This window comes from Primulina huaijiensis, unplaced genomic scaffold, assembly GCF_012295235.1.
Source record: "Primulina huaijiensis isolate GDHJ02 unplaced genomic scaffold, ASM1229523v2 scaffold25443, whole genome shotgun sequence".
Taxonomy (NCBI): domain Eukaryota; kingdom Viridiplantae; phylum Streptophyta; class Magnoliopsida; order Lamiales; family Gesneriaceae; genus Primulina; species Primulina huaijiensis.
The window spans coordinates 746,502-762,191 of record NW_027356198.1 but is presented as its reverse complement, the minus strand read 5'-3'; the positions used below and the strand labels follow the sequence as shown (position 1 = coordinate 762,191).

Sequence of the window (15,690 nt, the reverse complement as noted above, 5' to 3'; positions counted from 1 at the left end):
TCCAAATACACGACTTCATGCACACACGATTACACCATATTGATTAAGTTTGTAACATCGTATCGAAATAGCTGTGAGATTTGAGAAAGCCAAACTTAAATTATTCTTCAATTACAAAACTCATACATACATGTATAAAATTAATTAAGCATCTTAAAAAACATACCAATTTTATTAATTATAAAAAATTTATTGGACGAATTTATTTTTATAAAAAAATAAGATGAAAAATGCCTTTCATAAAATTGGATTTGATTTCCTCTAAAGTTATGATATAATAATCATATAAAAAAATCGAAGACGTACTTTTAGATTAAAAAAAAACATATTTGTTTACTTTAAACGTCAAATCGACATGCCGTTTTTTCTTCTCAAAACTTTGGCATTAAGTTAACTAGTCAAGTTGATACAAACAAAAGATACAAAAAAATTCCTAAATCGGGAAGTAAAAGGTATTTCGTTATATTTCGAGTTATATATATATATATCCAAAAAAATTCGAGTTTAAAATAATTATTATATATTCATATTTCCAGACTCATCTTTATATTATAATATAATATAATAAAAAAGGAAAAACCAGTTATGCCCTTTTATTGTATTATAACTAAAACTAAGGTTTCCAAATATTTATAGCTAGTTAAATAGTACAATATTGGTTAGATAAAATATATTATAAATGGTAAAAAAACCTAAGCTATTATCATATCATATATTCTTTAACAATACAATTGAAAATATAATTGCATAAAATATTATACAAAAACTTTTTTAAAAAAAACTATCCAAAATAGCATTTTGCTTTTCAAAAAGTTTTCATTTTTTACAAGAACTAAAATAAACACCAAAACATCTTTAATAGTGAGAGATCAATTTTCTTGCTTTGTCCCTTCGTGTCACCGTTACCATTCACCACGTTTCTTCATGGCTTCGTACACAAATCTCGCCCCCCCTATCACTTTCCCATTTAACTGCCGTTTCATCAAGAAACCCAACTTTATTCACGTCTTCTTCTTTTCGAGAAACGACGTTCGGTAATTCAAGACAAGCTAGCGGAGAGAATGAAGCTTTACGCATATTTGTTGGAGGGCAGAGACTGGGCGGTGAAGGACTCTTACGTGAAGTTGAAAGTAGGAAAATTTAAGTCGAAAACCCGAGTTTTGAAGGATACCAAGAACCCAGTTTGGAATGAGGAGTTTGTGTTTGGGGTGCATAATTTGCAGGAGGAGCTGGTTGTTTCGGTGTATAAATATAATGATCATGAACCAGGATTCTTCAATGTCAGCGCTGGGAATTTGGTGGGTCGGGTCAAGATTCCTCTTTGGAGTGTTGTAGAAGAAGAGAATCAGCATCTGCCTCCCACTTTGTTTACAGTTCATAGGTCCAAGAATGTGAAATCAATCGACAGGGATTTTGGTAAAGTTGATTTCTTCTCCCTGTGGCATTCTTTTCTTTTTGGAAATTTCTCTGGCATTATTTTTTAATTCACCTTTTAGTTATGTTTTCCGGATTTATTGTGTACATCGGTTATTCTCATGCGGTTTTTGGTTATGGTTGAAATACTTATGTAAGTATATGCAGGGGTGTGATCACTTTGGATTGGTGGAGTTGAGTACATAAATTTGTTGGAGCTGATATTTTATGTGTTTTGATCATGTTTTACTTTAATTAATACCAGTGGTCATATTACTTTATTATGTCACCACTGCAAAAACGTGGATTAAGCGTCATTGCTTGTCTAGGATATGGTCCGTCTGCGCATATTTATATTTCAAAGGTATTTTGTGCTGAATGTTGGCTTATCGAATAGTTAACCAATGTTTTGTTGTATAATATTATTGATTAGAATACATGTAGATCATGGAGGTCTTCATGCTGTCCTTTTTCCCAATAAATAAAAAAAATTCGTCCATTTAAACAGTTTACATTTACTTGCTTGGGTACTCCTTACACGCAGATGCAAATATAAGACTATGAGTTCGTTTTTTATTTTGAAGTATATCACTTTCAAAAGCTGCATTTTGGTTAACTTGTAGTTACACTTTGTATCCCTGCTCTTACTTATGAGTAGGTTGGTTTTGACTCAGTTCGAAGAATTAAACAGATATTGCATGTTGCAGCCATCATGTTGCAATAAACTTGCCATGATCTTTCTCTATAAATGCTTCTGAAAATTCTCCAGTGGTGCACTGCACACTTTAAAATTCGCCATGTTGTGTTGATTATAAAGAAGAGAAAACATTGGTTTATTTTCTGGTTGAAAATTTTTGGAAAAGATTTTGAAAAAACATTGGATTAAACTTCAGCACCCTGTATTAGGCTATTTATGTTCCTACATTCTTGTTAATGATACAATCATATTAAAAAATGATGCATCAGAGTTCAAAAAAATTTTCAAGCTCTCTGTGCTAATGTTTTGTCTATATTTGGCTTTGGATAGTACCCGAAACTTTGTAAAGATAATGTTATTTTAAACAGGTGATATGAGCCAATTTTTCTTGTGCGAACTTAGGTAAACTTCTTCTCTCACTTTCCATGCATGGAGGAGACCAGGGTAGTTCTTCTGATCCGGAGATCAATTCTGCTTCGTCTCGATTTTCTTATCCGTCCACCCTTTGGCCTAAAATGACCCATGATGGGAAATCGCTGATGAAGTCCATTACTGATCGTGTGGACAAATTATTCGTAAAGACAGAGGAAACATCAAGAATGGACAATTCATCTGAAACTTCCACCATATCAGAAGGGGAAGATTGTTCGGAGGAACCTCATTGTAGCTCTAGCTTCCATGAATTAGTCGAACTTACGAAATCCAAGCTTGGAAAACAAGATATTCCGGAAACTCTTCAGGGTGGTGTTCTTCTAGATCAGACATACATGACATCTGCAGATGATCTTAATACCATTCTCTTTGCTCCCGATTCTGATTTTCGAAATGAGTTGTCGGAATTACAGGGTACGGTAGACATTCACGAGGGAGCTTGGACCTGTAAATCTGAAGATGATTTCTGTTTGACACGAGTTGTATCATACACAAAAGCTGCAACAAAATTAGTTAACGCTGTGAAAGCCACTGAGCAACAAAAATATATAAAGGCTGGTGGGGGGGAATTCACAGTTTTAGTTAATGTAATTACTCCTGATGTCCCATATGGAAACATTTTCAATGTTGAATTGCTTTACAAGATAATGCCTGGCACATCTCTATCTTTGGGAGAGGAATCTTCCCGTCTTGAAGTGTCTTGGGCTGTTAACTTTAGCCAAAAAACGATGATGAGAAGCGTGATTGAAGGAGGAGTGAAGCAAGGATTAAAAGAGAGTTTTGAACAGTTTGCAAGCGTACTGTCTCGAAAAGTTAATTTAGTTAGAGCTGCAGATATTTCTGGGGAAGATCACATTTTGGCAACTCGAGAGACAGAGCTTCAGTCTAATATGGAGTTAACTGTGAAATACTTTTGGAATTTCACGGTTATGTCCACCTTTTTCATTGTTTTGTACATCGTGATTCATGTTCTTCTCTGTGAACCAGACAAACTGAGAGGGTTAGAATTCGGTGGGCTTGACTTGCCAGATAGTTTTGGAGAAATCATCACCTGTGGAATACTAGTTACTCAATTGGAGAGAGTTTATGGCATGATTGTACATTTTGTGGATGCTAGACTACGAAGAGGTATTCTTTTTCTATTTGGCTGCATGTGAAGATGTTGAGACTTGTTTTAAATTTTTGGGGACTCTGTATTTGGAAAATACTGTTATTTAGTTCAGAATGCCTCTCTATGTTGAGAAGTGAACAATAATTAATTATTGGATTTATGCATGGAGGCCTGTGAATCTTGGGACTCGGTCACTCGTGTATGCTTGGTATCAAGGGAATTACTCTCAGTTTTCCTGAAATCTTTGTCCCTAATCCCCTTGGCTTATCATTTCTTTTTGGCTTGTATCTTTCACATAAAATGTTCTATTGTTGTGACTAGATTTGTATCTCAGTCATAAAAGCTTGAACTTCTTCCATGTACTTTTGTTTCAGTTATATATACACACGTGGGGACTGCGTTAACCTGATATACAATATCGGTTTTATTTATATAAAGGAAAAACTTTCATCCTACATGCTCTGATATTACATTGTTCATAGGAAGTGATTCTGGAGTTAAAGCACAAGGTGATGGATGGATTCTTACAATCACTTTGATTGAGGGAGCAAATTTAACTTCTTTGAACTCTACAGAGTTATCTGATCCTTATGTCGTGTTCACTTGCAATGGTAAGACAAGAACAAGCTCCGTCAAGCTTCAAACTCTCTGTCCTCAATGGAACGGTAAGATCTCTTCACACGGCTTGTCTTATTTTTCCATGCTATCATTATTTGCTGCTATATATTTGTACGTATTTCTACAGAGATACTCGAGTTCGATCTTGTAGAAGATCCACCTTCCATGCTCCATGTGGAAGTTTTTGATTTTGATGGCCCATTTGAGCAAGATTTTTCTCTTGGGCATGCGGAGATCAATTTTTTGAAACACACTTCTGCTGAACTGGCAGACATGTGGATTCCTTTAAATGGAAAGCTTGCTCAGTCTTCACAATCCAAGCTACACTTGAGAATATTTTTGTACAACAATAACGGGGTCGAAACGATTGCAGATTATCTAGCAAAAATGGAGAAAGAGGTTGGAAAGAAGGTACACTCCTTCCTTTCTTACATTGTCATGATGGGAAATTGGAATTTTGTTTTAAAGTATAAAGTATTTTGTGGTTGCAGTTAAAACTTCGGTCGCCACACAAGAATTCAACCTTTCAGAAATTATTTGGATTGCCATCTGAAGAATTTCTTATCAATGATTTCACGTGTTCCTTGAAAAGAAATTTTCCATTACAGGTAGCACATTTTCTTGCAATTAGGAATCGAACTCATAGATTAGTGGTAAATTTTGAAACATCCCTTATCTTGATAAACTTTGGAATGCTCTTTTTTTTTGCCATAGATAATGGTTCCATATTATCTGTAATCAAGAATTTCCATTCTTGTGTTTGAGGCCGCTGCTAATTTTTTGCAGGGGCGGCTATTTTGTTCTGCTCGAATAATTGGGTTTTATGCCAACTTTTTGGGTCACAAAACTAAATTTTTCTTCCTTTGGGAGGACATAGAAGATATTCAGGAGCTTCCACCATCCTTTTCAACAGTTGGAAGACCCTCTCTTTTAATTATTCTACACAAGGGTCGAGGTCTCGATGCAAAACACGGTGCAAAGATTTTAGATGAGGAAGGAAGGCTGACTTTCCACTTCCATTCTTTCGTTTCTTTCAACGTAGCGATCAGGTATTTTGCAGGAAATATTTTTCTAATTTTTGTCACTTAAAATAGTATATGCAACATAATGTTTCATCAACCGTAATGAAAAAGGACAATCATGGCTTTGTGGAAAACAAGAACGTCAGAAAGAGAACAGAAACAGGAAATTTTGGAAAAACAGATGGATGAGAATGGAAAGCATTTATTTGAGGACAAGCAATCATATTTTGTCGTCGATGATTTGAAGATGTCTCTGATTTGTTCTGCCGGACTTCCTATGAATGTAAAATATTAATCAGTCAAAATTTCGGCTTGGGTTTTATTTTTTTATTTATATTGATCAACTCTGCTTTTGTCTAATGTTGCAGAACAAATCACTTGTGATGATGTTTGATGGAGGAGACTTGGAACATAGAGTTATGACAGAGTGCGGTTGCCTCAACTATGTGACAACAACATGGGAACCCGTGGCTCCCGAAATTCAAGAGCGACAGGTTTCATACAAGTTCAGTCGCCATATCTCAACCTTTGGAGGGGACGTTACATCTACACAACAAAAAGTGCCCCTTGAAAATGAGGGAGGATGGGTGGTGAACGAGATCATGACCCTTCGTGGTGTGCCTTTTGGTGATCATTTTCGAGTACGATCAAATTTTCCGGGAGTTGGCAGATTTTATTGATTTTTTTTAAAGAATATAGAACATCTAATAGTGATGTTCAATAAGTGAAATTTTTCTGTCATGCATGCAGGTTCATGTCAGATACCAGATCAAGAACTCTATTTTCACGCATAATTCTTGCAAGTGTGAAATTTATACCGGTGTTGTGTGGTTGAAAAGCACCAAGTTTCAGCAGAGAATAACAAAGAATGTTACCGGGAAGTTCACCCAAAGGTTCAAGGAAATATTGCAAACCATGGAGAGAGAGGTTTTATTGGCAACTCAATAGTTGCCAATTAAGAGTTTGCATGACATTACAATGCGATTGACGAAAGCTGAAATCACAAAAACTTGCATCTGAGGTAATAAATTTGTAGTATTCTGGGCTGATCTACGGTGGTTTAAGTATTAATATCCACCTTCAGTCGAGTTTGTGCTTTCCGGATAACTTCTATCATATTGCTGATGTTTGTGTTAGCTCTGGCAAAGTTTATATATTTCGCATTCTCATTCGCGGTTTTTAGCCATATAGAAGATACATTGATGAGTCGAAGCTCTTGTATTAAAGTACCAGCAAAGGTCGAAAGGCGAGTTCTTACAAGTAGGTACGAGAAGCCCTTTCTGAAGAAGACATGCAAGAAGTTGCAAGAATGAGCGGGATTAATTATTGAACATAAATTAGTATAACTTGAGAGTTACTATACACACACACACACATATACTTACAATAATGTGATCAATAGATACATAAAGTTGGCTTCTTGCATCATACTATTGCATTCATTGTATGTTCAATGCTTTTGCGATGAAATGTTATACAAAGTATACACAATGCTTGTTGTCGTAGAATAAATAATCCAGTGTCGTAAAAATTGTTTGAAGAATGAAGCTGGTCTAGATGGAGAAGTTTTGATAGGAATGAGAATTATGGATTTGGTGGTTGCAAGATTTGACGAGAAGTTTTGATAAGAATGAGAATTATGGATTTGGTGGTTGGAGGATTTGAGAAAAATAATGAATTTTTTTAAAAAAATTGAGTAAGATAAGAAATAAATAGTCGAGAATAATATGGAGGAGGAGAAGTTGATAAGTTAATTTTAAATTAGAGGTTACAATGAATTTAATTAATTTGAGAAGTGGATTTGAAATTGAAATTAGATTAGAAAATATAAATAGATAAGATTTTCAAATCATTTATTTTAATTTTGAATCAAATGTATACCATGGATTTGAGATTTTTTTTAATGATTTTGTTTATTTATTTAACTCAATCATGTCCAATTTTTAAAATGTTTTAAAATTATTAAAATATTTTCTTTAATTTTTATCCAAACATTTGAATTTTTAAATGATATTGCATAAAATTAATCCAAAGTAGAAAATTATCATGGATTAGATATAGATTTGTTAAATACATTTCATTAAACAAATAAGCAGAAAAAATTTATTATCTCATAATAATAATTTCAAATACGACCAAGTAAGTAAGGGAAAAATTCCTCCTTAGTCGGCGACTAATTGGCTTCCTTCGTCCGTTCGCTTTCTTCGGAAGCAAGGAAAGAGAGCCTGCATGACTAAATGAATATATAAAGAGTAGCCCACACTATAAAACTCCTGATTTCTTCGCGTTTGATGATTTGTTTCCGATTTTCTTTGAAAAGACTGGGTCTTCTTACTTGAATTCTGTTGTGTATATTTGATATACGTACACAGGAAAAAGGAGCAGAAGGGCTCTCTTCGGCGGCGGCGATTCTGGGTTTGGCCCCCCTGCTATGGATATGGAGGCTTCTACTTTGGTGATCAAGGTTATTTTTCTTTTTTTTTTCTCTCTCTTTTTTGTCAATGATTTACTGGCTTGTGTATGATTTCTGGGCTGTGTTCGTGAGTTCAGTGTTTGTGCATTCTTGTGAATGATTTGGGTTTTACGTGCGCTTCAGTTGTTGTTGCATGATCATTGGCTAAGGTTAATTGCTGACTCTATCTGTCGATGCTTGGAACGAAAGGTCGCAAGATTATATTTTCAGGCTGAATACGTTCCCTTTTCTTAGATTGAAGAATACTTTCTGAAAATATGTTGACAAAGAATTTAATGAAAAAATTTAATTAACGATGATGTTGTTAGAATCCATATCCTTATGTAAAATATACTTGGGTTAAAGAAATCAAGTTCTTTTTAAGCTGCAATAAAATAATAAGAAGACGTGGGGTTGAAAATTAAAATATGAATGAAATTTGAAAAAATAAGAACAAAATATACGCTAAAATGATATAAAAGTAACAATTAATTGAATTAATCATATTTTCAATCTGTCTTTTGTATGTGTTTTTCTTCTAAATTTATGGAAATTAACGATTTTTTATTTTAATTTTTGAGCAATTCATCACAACCTAAATGTTTGTAAAATGTTAATTCTTTTTTCAATGTTACAGTATCGATTTTTTTCTCCATTTACATGTGACATGCCTCTCCAATCAAGAAAGGATGGTGGAATTAATTTCATTGGAATGTGTAAACTCTCTTGTTCTTAATAACTACGAATCAGTTATTCAAAGCAAATGTTTTACCTCATTCTGTTTTTAGTGTCTCTGAAAAATAATGTGAACTTCTGCTTTTTGTATGAGCATTGATCCACGATAAGATTTTTGAACGCCTTTATCCTTTAGTAGATCTGACTAGTTACGAGTGCTATCTAAATTTTTGTTGAGTTACCCTTGTGTGTACACATTGGAAGCTGTCAGTCTGCATTTTAGTTTGTGATAAATATTCTTTTAATTTACTTTTTTGGTTTTATATATCCAGTCTGTGTTCACCTTTACAATCACTGTCCCTGATCACGAAACTCAACATTTTGACAGGTAAAATATGGGGATTTTCTCAGGCGTTTTAATGCAAGTGTTATGGATGATAAACTGGATCTCAGTATGGACAAACTGATAGATAAGATTCGTATCCTTTTCAACTTTGCTACTGATACTGGGCTCACACTTACTTACATTGATGAAGATGGTGAGACGGTTACTCTTGTTGATGATGATGATCTCCTCGATGCGGTGGAACAGGGCCTGGATCCTTTGAGAATTACGGTTACAATAAATGAAGAAAAGAACAGCTCTCCATTTATTTGTTCGACTGGATCTTCTACTCCCTTGAGTTCCCCTGAAGTGCAACAACAGTTTCAAAACATCAACTCTAGTGTTTCTGAAATTCTAAAAACTATACCGGATCCTCTACGTGAGACACTTGCAAAGCTCTCCACTGATTTGGTGTCTAAACTGTCTTCTTCTGCTCCTGGTATAACTCCAGGTATTGCGGAGGTTGTTGAATACTTTTCCGAAGTGGGATTGTCCTATCTTTCCCGTATTTCAGGACCCCAAGCGAAACTGCGCCCTACCGCACAAAATGACATTCCTGAAAGTAAGGCAACCGTGACAGAGACCAAAGAGACTGATTCATCCAAGGTTGATCCCACCCCATTGAAGGCCCAATTGCAAGGACGATCTGAAAAGCAGTTGTCCAGGAATAACGAGGACTCACCAAAACTTGAGTCTGTCTCAACCATGAAAATCCATGAGGTGAAAGTTGAACCTTCATGCGCTTCTTTTAATGCTCCTTTTGTTGCAAATGATGTTTCTACAGAAGAGAAGGACAATAAGGCTAGTGGGCCTCACCTTGGACCAAACCCAGCATTTTCTGGTGCTCATGATCGTGTGAAGGGTGATCCTTTAGATGGAAGAACCAAACATAGATTCCCATGTGATTTTGGAAACTCTCCGCACTCACTCATTGTTCCTAATCCTGGTAGTTTTAATAACTTCCCGGGCTCATTTTTCAGTCCTTTTCATGCTTACGAGTGTCAGCTTTCTGGAATACCTGTGGAAAACATCTCAGCTGCTTTACCACAACCTGCTTCTCAGGCAGTCTCATTCGGGAGGAACATAAGTCAAAATGATGTCAATGGAATGACGGGGAAAGATAATGCCTACAACAGAATTGATCTCCCTGAAATACATCCACATCAGTGGCCGTCTAAGGGGTTGCATGATTTTGTATGCTTTTTCATCAATCCTTTATTTATTTGTTTTCTTTATTTTAGCACTTCTGTTCTTCTGCTAATTTGTGTTGCCTGTGATGTACCTTGTGTCCTATACTCCTGTCCTAAATCAGCATGCCCAGGGGCACTGTTCGTTGGAGTCACAGGTTCACAGGGGTATGGAAGTTAATCCAGGTGTATCCAAGCTAGATAGCTGCTTCATTGTGGATGTCACCATGATTGATGGTGCTCTTATAACACCTTTAACTTCATTTACCAAGATTTGGCGTATGAGGAACAGTGGTACAGTTGTTTGGCCCGAGAAGACACAACTTGTTTGGATTGGAGGAGATAAGTTGAGCAACACATTTTCTGTGGAATTAAAGGCGAGTTTTCTTCATTGTGATTTTATATAAATTCTATTGCCATCTATACAGGTAAGCTTCTCTCTTTGGGTTTGTATGTCCCATTATTTTGTGCTGACTTTCTCGGTGCTCTCTTATTTCATCTGGTACCATATCCTTATTTTTTTCCTTTTTAAGTGGTGAAAGCATAACTTTCTTTGGGTCATCAAATGAATTATAGCAACTGTTTTCTCGATGCCTTTGTTCTTGAAAGTTTACTGAATTCATCATTAATTATTTAAGTGATTTTCTTTGCCACAATGAGTTTCGTGTCATGTCAGGTCCCTGCAGTTGGTCTGGCAGTCAACCAGGAGCTTGATGTTGCTGTTGATTTCATTTCTCCCGAAGTTCCGGGTCGATATGTCTCTTATTGGAGAATGGCTGCACCCTCTGGGCAAACGTTTGGGCAACGTGTTTGGGTTCACATCCAGGTTGGTCACTTTTATGTGACATCATCATTTCTCTCGTTGTTATGTCACGCACATCGTCAAGTACCTGCATTGATCTGCCAAAAATAAAACATTGATGCTATTTTTTTTTTGGAATCAATTTTTTTTTAAGATTATGATTTTTTATATTTTATTGTAATGTAGTTAAGAAATATCCACCCTAAGATATTTTGACCTTTTGGCATTTTGTCGTGGATGTAGGCTTTTATAGCCGAACAACTTAAATCCTGTACTCTTCTGTCTTTCTTCTTCATGTTATTTATCTACTAGGAAAATCGACAGATATTTTGTTCATACCTGTAGGTTCATGCTACCATTGGAAAGATACGACATGGTGTTCCAGGCTTGAACCTAAATTTGCCTCTGGTAAACGATGTCTTAACTGGCCCCGAAATCAATAATGCTGTTATGGCTCCCCTGGTGGAAGAAAGTCACCCGGTGGAAGTATTTGAACCTATTACACCGCTGCCAAATATTGAACATGATACGAAGTTTCCTATCTCTGAAAGTTCAATGGTAGGTAGTGGTGCTACAAACTTGGCCCCAACTGCCCCTTCATCGATTTTTTATCCTGTTATTGATCAGTTGGATATGGCAACACCAGTGTACCCTCCACCGTATGTGCACTATCTACCTCCACCACCTCCAGTGATCTTTCCTAAAACTTCACCATTACTCTATACTCTACCAGCACCACCTGCGTTCTATCCTCTTCCACCACCACCACAGTCTCTGCTCTATCCTCCGCCACCACATGCTTTCTATCCACCACCACCGCCACCGCCACCGCCTCCACCTCCGGCGACCTTTCCTCCACATCCGGCTTTGCTCTATACTTCAACATCACCACCTTTGCTCAATTCTTGGCCCCCACCTGCTGCTGGAAACACACGAGAAAACACAGAAGAGCTTCAAGGTATGGAAGGATTAGAGAAGAAACTTCTGAGAGAACTCGAGGAGATGGGCTTCAAGCAGGTTGATTTAAATAAGGAGATTTTGAGGTTTCATGAGTATGATTTGCAAAAAACACTCGAAGATCTGTGTGAAGGTTCTGGGTGGAATTCTTTCTATGAGGAGCTCCAGGAAATGGTAAGTTCCATTCAAATTTTTATATTGCTCTGACAGAAGAATATGGAGTGTGAATTCTTACTGTTTATGTTTTTAAAGAGATTGCTGATTCATGTTTTTCATGGCGTAGAAATGACAAAGAAACTGCCTATGAAGAAAATAGAAGCATCAGGTGCTGTGCCATGGATTTTATTTCTGGAGAAGAGGTAGTAATATATCATACTTTTAACATTGGGAACATCCGACATGAATAAATTGTTCGAGCTTGTTTCTAGTTCTCGGTCTCTTATGTATCTTGTTTATTTGGATTTGTGCTGGTTGAACTTGTTTGTCCGTTGTTAACATATCTCATGTTCGGTTTTGAACTGTTTTATCTGTTTCCTGGAATGAAACCTATTTATGTTGCATACAGAAAAACAAACTATCCTATTCCCACTTTGTTGTGCTCAGGTCCGGCTGATTTCATATTCATAGCTCAAATCAAATGTCTTTATAGTTCCGAAGCATTGTATTTTACAGGTTTTTCTTCCATTCGAACATATATTGATTTCAAATTATAGATAAATAAATCAAATCTAAATTTACAACTCAGAACGTAGCCACGATGCGTTCGACTAAAGCTCTATATTTTGTCTTTGAAAATCTATAGGTTTTTGTGATCTATGGTGTTCAGTTAAAATGAGAATCAAAGCATAGAGATCATATATGTCATTGTGTCTTTATGTTGAAATTTTAGGTGACTTTTGCGAATTTCCCCTTTACATTACATCTCATCTTATTTAGGTACAAGTAATTTTAGATGATCAGAAACAAGCCAAAAGTAGTCAGTGAATATACTGTTCCATTGCTTTAAAAGTGGGATTTATAAGTCAATTTAATGAAACCTATTAGGCTCTGCATTGGTTATTTCATATTCTGTTTCTTTTTTTTTTCTTTTTTTTGTGCTTTTTTTGGTTGTCTCATTATCTCACTAGTGCTGGAGAATCCCCTTTTTTATATTCCTTGGAAAGAACAATCTTTTCTCCCAAACTCCAATTATGGTATGGTGCAAGTATATCCATGTTCCGGGTTGGTCTATGCTTCGTCTGGATTAGTTCTTACATTTCCTATCACCAACGGTCCCTCATATTTTGATAGAAATTTACATCATGCATTGGGAATCCTAAAACTAAAACTTGACCAATTATATGAGAAAAAACACGACAGATGTACAAAAAATCTTTCGCTAGAAAGACTGCTATTTTGTCTATCTAGATATCCTTCCTCGGTTTGTGAAACCAAATCAATTTACATGTCTTGAATTTACGATTCAATACATAATTTCTCCGCGAACAAAGATTTCGGCCGATGATGATTTAAGATTCCCTAGAAACATCATTCAAATATTATGAAAATGGACGAAAGACAAGAATCTGATTCATGCCAACCTAAGGAAAAATTCAACTCCCGGAGAGATGGACATTAACTAATCATATAAGATTGTAAACATAAAAGCAATATAAATTTATAATGTTTCCTCGCAACCCCTCCCTCGAGTTTTTCATGTATCGACTAAATTATTGGATCTGTCGCTAGTCACTATGGAATATCTTTTGGACATGAACCACCTATAAATTTGGAATTCTATTCCACAACTCTCCCAGGGCAGGCAACTAGGACTACTAAAACAAGCCAAGAAAATGCAAAAACACCACGACTACTACACCACCTCTACCCAATATTACGCCAAAGATGATTCCATCTCCGACGATGAATATGTCCTAATGCCGCACATCGTCTCTCAAGCTCCCCATGCCTTCGTCAACGCCCCAGCTGCCTACCATGGTCTCAAGAGCGACTCCATGTTCGGCTCTGACAAGTATGAGGATCATCACCAGAAGAATATTCACGTTATGAATCATCATCATAAAAAAGGGCATCATGGTGTGCCGGAATTAAACAAGAAATTTCATTTTGTTGAACATGAGGAGATCGATAAGAATGGGAAACATGAAGTTCATGATGAGGAGGCCGATGTCGATATCGAGGCCAATGGATTCATTCAGAAGAAGCATCAAACTTTTGATAAATGGGAAACATTTAAGAGGTATTAAGGTTGGAATATATATGGATTGATATAAAGCAGGCAGTGTGGCAACCTAAATAATGTTTATTAACGTTGTCCTACAACTATGCGCCTTACTAACATGCCTATCTACTTATGTGTTGATATTCATGCACATGAATAACTTGAATTACATCATAAGTCATTAACATCGATCCAACACTGCGAGATACCGAAGTTCGACTATATATTCAACTGATAAGGTGACTAATAAAATCAGTTAATTATTTTTTAAAACTCCATATCCATATAATGCTGCGAGCATATATGGTTTTAAGTTTTGTCAAATTTTGGCTGGAAGAAGTGTCCTCCCATCAAACCCATAAGCTTGAATCGATGACCAAAGAAGCGATAACATATTTATGCAATAAGACAGCTATGAAAAACATGGATTAACAAGACTTCGGAACCATGAAGATTACATGATCAATCCCTTCTTTTCTAAGACAATAGCACGAAATTTCTTCACTTTCACCATAAGAAAGATCACTCAAAAAAGGGCCTTTAATTTGCTTCTGAAACCGGCAATACAGGGATAAAACAAGACTACCCTTTTGACGAAAAACCAACTTCATTGAATCTCCTCGAAGATATCTGGAACAAATTCCTCAGGCTATTCTTGCTCTCATTCCGCCTCTTGACAAGAACCCGCTTCACCCTGTTCGATTCCGAAAACGGATCATCCATATTCAACAAGCATCTCTCCAACTTCTTAGATACATTCACGATCTCATAAGAGTCCCAGAGCGACTTAGCAAAATCCCATTTCTTCACACCTGCAGGCACCACCACTTGTTCCCGCAAAGCCTCGATCTTGAACCGGGTCGGTTTCGACCGGAAGCACAGCCTGTGAGCGTCGAACTCAGAAGTGGATTCGATCATGGAGCTGCTGGAGTGGCTATGCCAGGCCTGTGCCACGGCCTTGATGATATTGGCGTAGTTTTCTTGTTCATGGATCTTGCTTTTCTTCATGGTCTTTTGGATCTTGTGAGGGGGATGTTTATGGATCCATGCTAATGTGTTGGGATGAATCTGAGCCTCATTTATGAGTTTTTGGCTGCAATTATCTTGTTGCCATTAAAGATGAGGAAATTTGGGGAGATGGGATCATGTATGGCATCTAAGTTGTCTTTTTCTTGAGTTGGAATTAATAATGGAACTTACGTAGAGACCAAATGAAATTATAAATCGGTTCACAACTTTGTTAGGGAAAAAAAAAAACCAAATGAAATTATAAATCGGTTCACAACTTTGTTAGGGGAAAAAAAAAAAATTAAAAATGGAATGCATCCGACTTCAAATCATTTCAATTCAAGTAAGGTCATATTTTCTTGTTTGTTTGCTTATATTTGGTTAAAATCTAACTCTATTTTACCTTATCTCAATAATGATAATTTTTTAATAAAAAAGATGCAATTTCAACCAAATAAGTCACAAAGTGCAAATTGGATCTTCGTTGAGCTAAGACTTGTTCGAGAGCATCAAAATGTAGAGAAAAGATATAGAAGGAAAAAGTTAAAAAGTAGTTTCTTTTGGGAGTTTTTTAAAGTAATGGAAGGATAGTGCACGGAGGATTCCACCCAGTAGTGGGAAGAAATGGGAGGAGAAAACATCGGACTCCTAAAGGAAATTTTTTTTTTTTTTTTTTATCTTATTTCAACTCTACCCCAAAAAAAAGCATA

The 15,690-nt window shown here is 36.2% G+C and overlaps 3 protein-coding genes across 6 annotated transcripts; 2 read left to right on the top strand and 1 right to left on the bottom strand.

Moving 5' to 3' along the window:
• Positions 1-812: 812 nt before the first annotated feature.
• On the top strand, positions 813-6,800 carry LOC140967615 (C2 and GRAM domain-containing protein At5g50170). Of its 4 annotated transcripts, none has more exons than XR_012173607.1 (10): positions 813-1,416; positions 2,513-3,670; positions 4,136-4,318; positions 4,399-4,682; positions 4,763-4,879; positions 5,058-5,320; positions 5,405-5,576; positions 5,662-5,934; positions 6,044-6,314; positions 6,485-6,800. XR_012173607.1 is itself a non-coding variant. In XM_073428229.1 (9 exons), the coding sequence occupies exons 1-9, from the start codon at positions 1,062-1,064 to the stop codon at positions 6,239-6,241; spliced, it is 3,003 nt and encodes a 1,000-aa protein (XP_073284330.1). In that variant the 5' UTR covers positions 813-1,061; the 3' UTR covers positions 6,242-6,800. The 4 variants fall into 4 exon arrangements, 2 of the variants coding, with proteins under 2 accessions (XP_073284330.1, XP_073284331.1); XR_012173606.1 differs by having other exon boundaries at positions 6,477-6,800; XM_073428229.1 differs by having other exon boundaries at positions 6,044-6,800.
• Positions 6,801-7,526: 726 nt separating this feature from the next.
• LOC140967514 (protein JOKA2-like) lies at positions 7,527-12,277 on the top strand. The gene is made up of 6 exons (XM_073428064.1): positions 7,527-7,757; positions 8,809-9,999; positions 10,118-10,369; positions 10,669-10,818; positions 11,140-11,925; positions 12,035-12,277. Exons 1-6 carry the CDS (start codon positions 7,725-7,727, stop codon positions 12,038-12,040), a joined length of 2,418 nt encoding a protein of 805 aa, XP_073284165.1. The 5' UTR covers positions 7,527-7,724; the 3' UTR covers positions 12,041-12,277.
• A 2,277-nt stretch (positions 12,278-14,554) lies between these two features.
• LOC140967595 (uncharacterized) lies at positions 14,555-14,980 on the bottom strand. The gene has a single exon (XM_073428207.1). It carries the CDS (start codon positions 14,978-14,980, stop codon positions 14,555-14,557), a length of 426 nt encoding a protein of 141 aa, XP_073284308.1.
• Between the last annotated feature and the right edge of the window lie 710 nt (positions 14,981-15,690).

Coding starts and splice junctions, on each gene's coding strand:
- LOC140967595 (XM_073428207.1), bottom strand. CDS start 14,980: ATGAAGAAAAGCAAGATCCATGAACAAGAAAACTACGCCAATATCATC.
- LOC140967514 (XM_073428064.1), top strand. CDS start 7,725: ATGGATATGGAGGCTTCTACTTTGGTGATCAAG. Junction 7,758..8,808: donor CTTCTACTTTGGTGATCAAG/GTTATTTTTCTT, acceptor ACATTTTGACAG/GTAAAATATGGGGATTTTCT. Junction 10,000..10,117: donor CTAAGGGGTTGCATGATTTT/GTATGCTTTTTC, acceptor GTCCTAAATCAG/CATGCCCAGGGGCACTGTTC.
- LOC140967615 (XM_073428229.1), top strand. CDS start 1,062: ATGAAGCTTTACGCATATTTGTTGGAGGGCAGAGACTGGGCGGTGAAG. Junction 4,319..4,398: donor TCTCTGTCCTCAATGGAACG/GTAAGATCTCTT, acceptor GTATTTCTACAG/AGATACTCGAGTTCGATCTT. Junction 5,935..6,043: donor CTTTTGGTGATCATTTTCGA/GTACGATCAAAT, acceptor TCATGCATGCAG/GTTCATGTCAGATACCAGAT.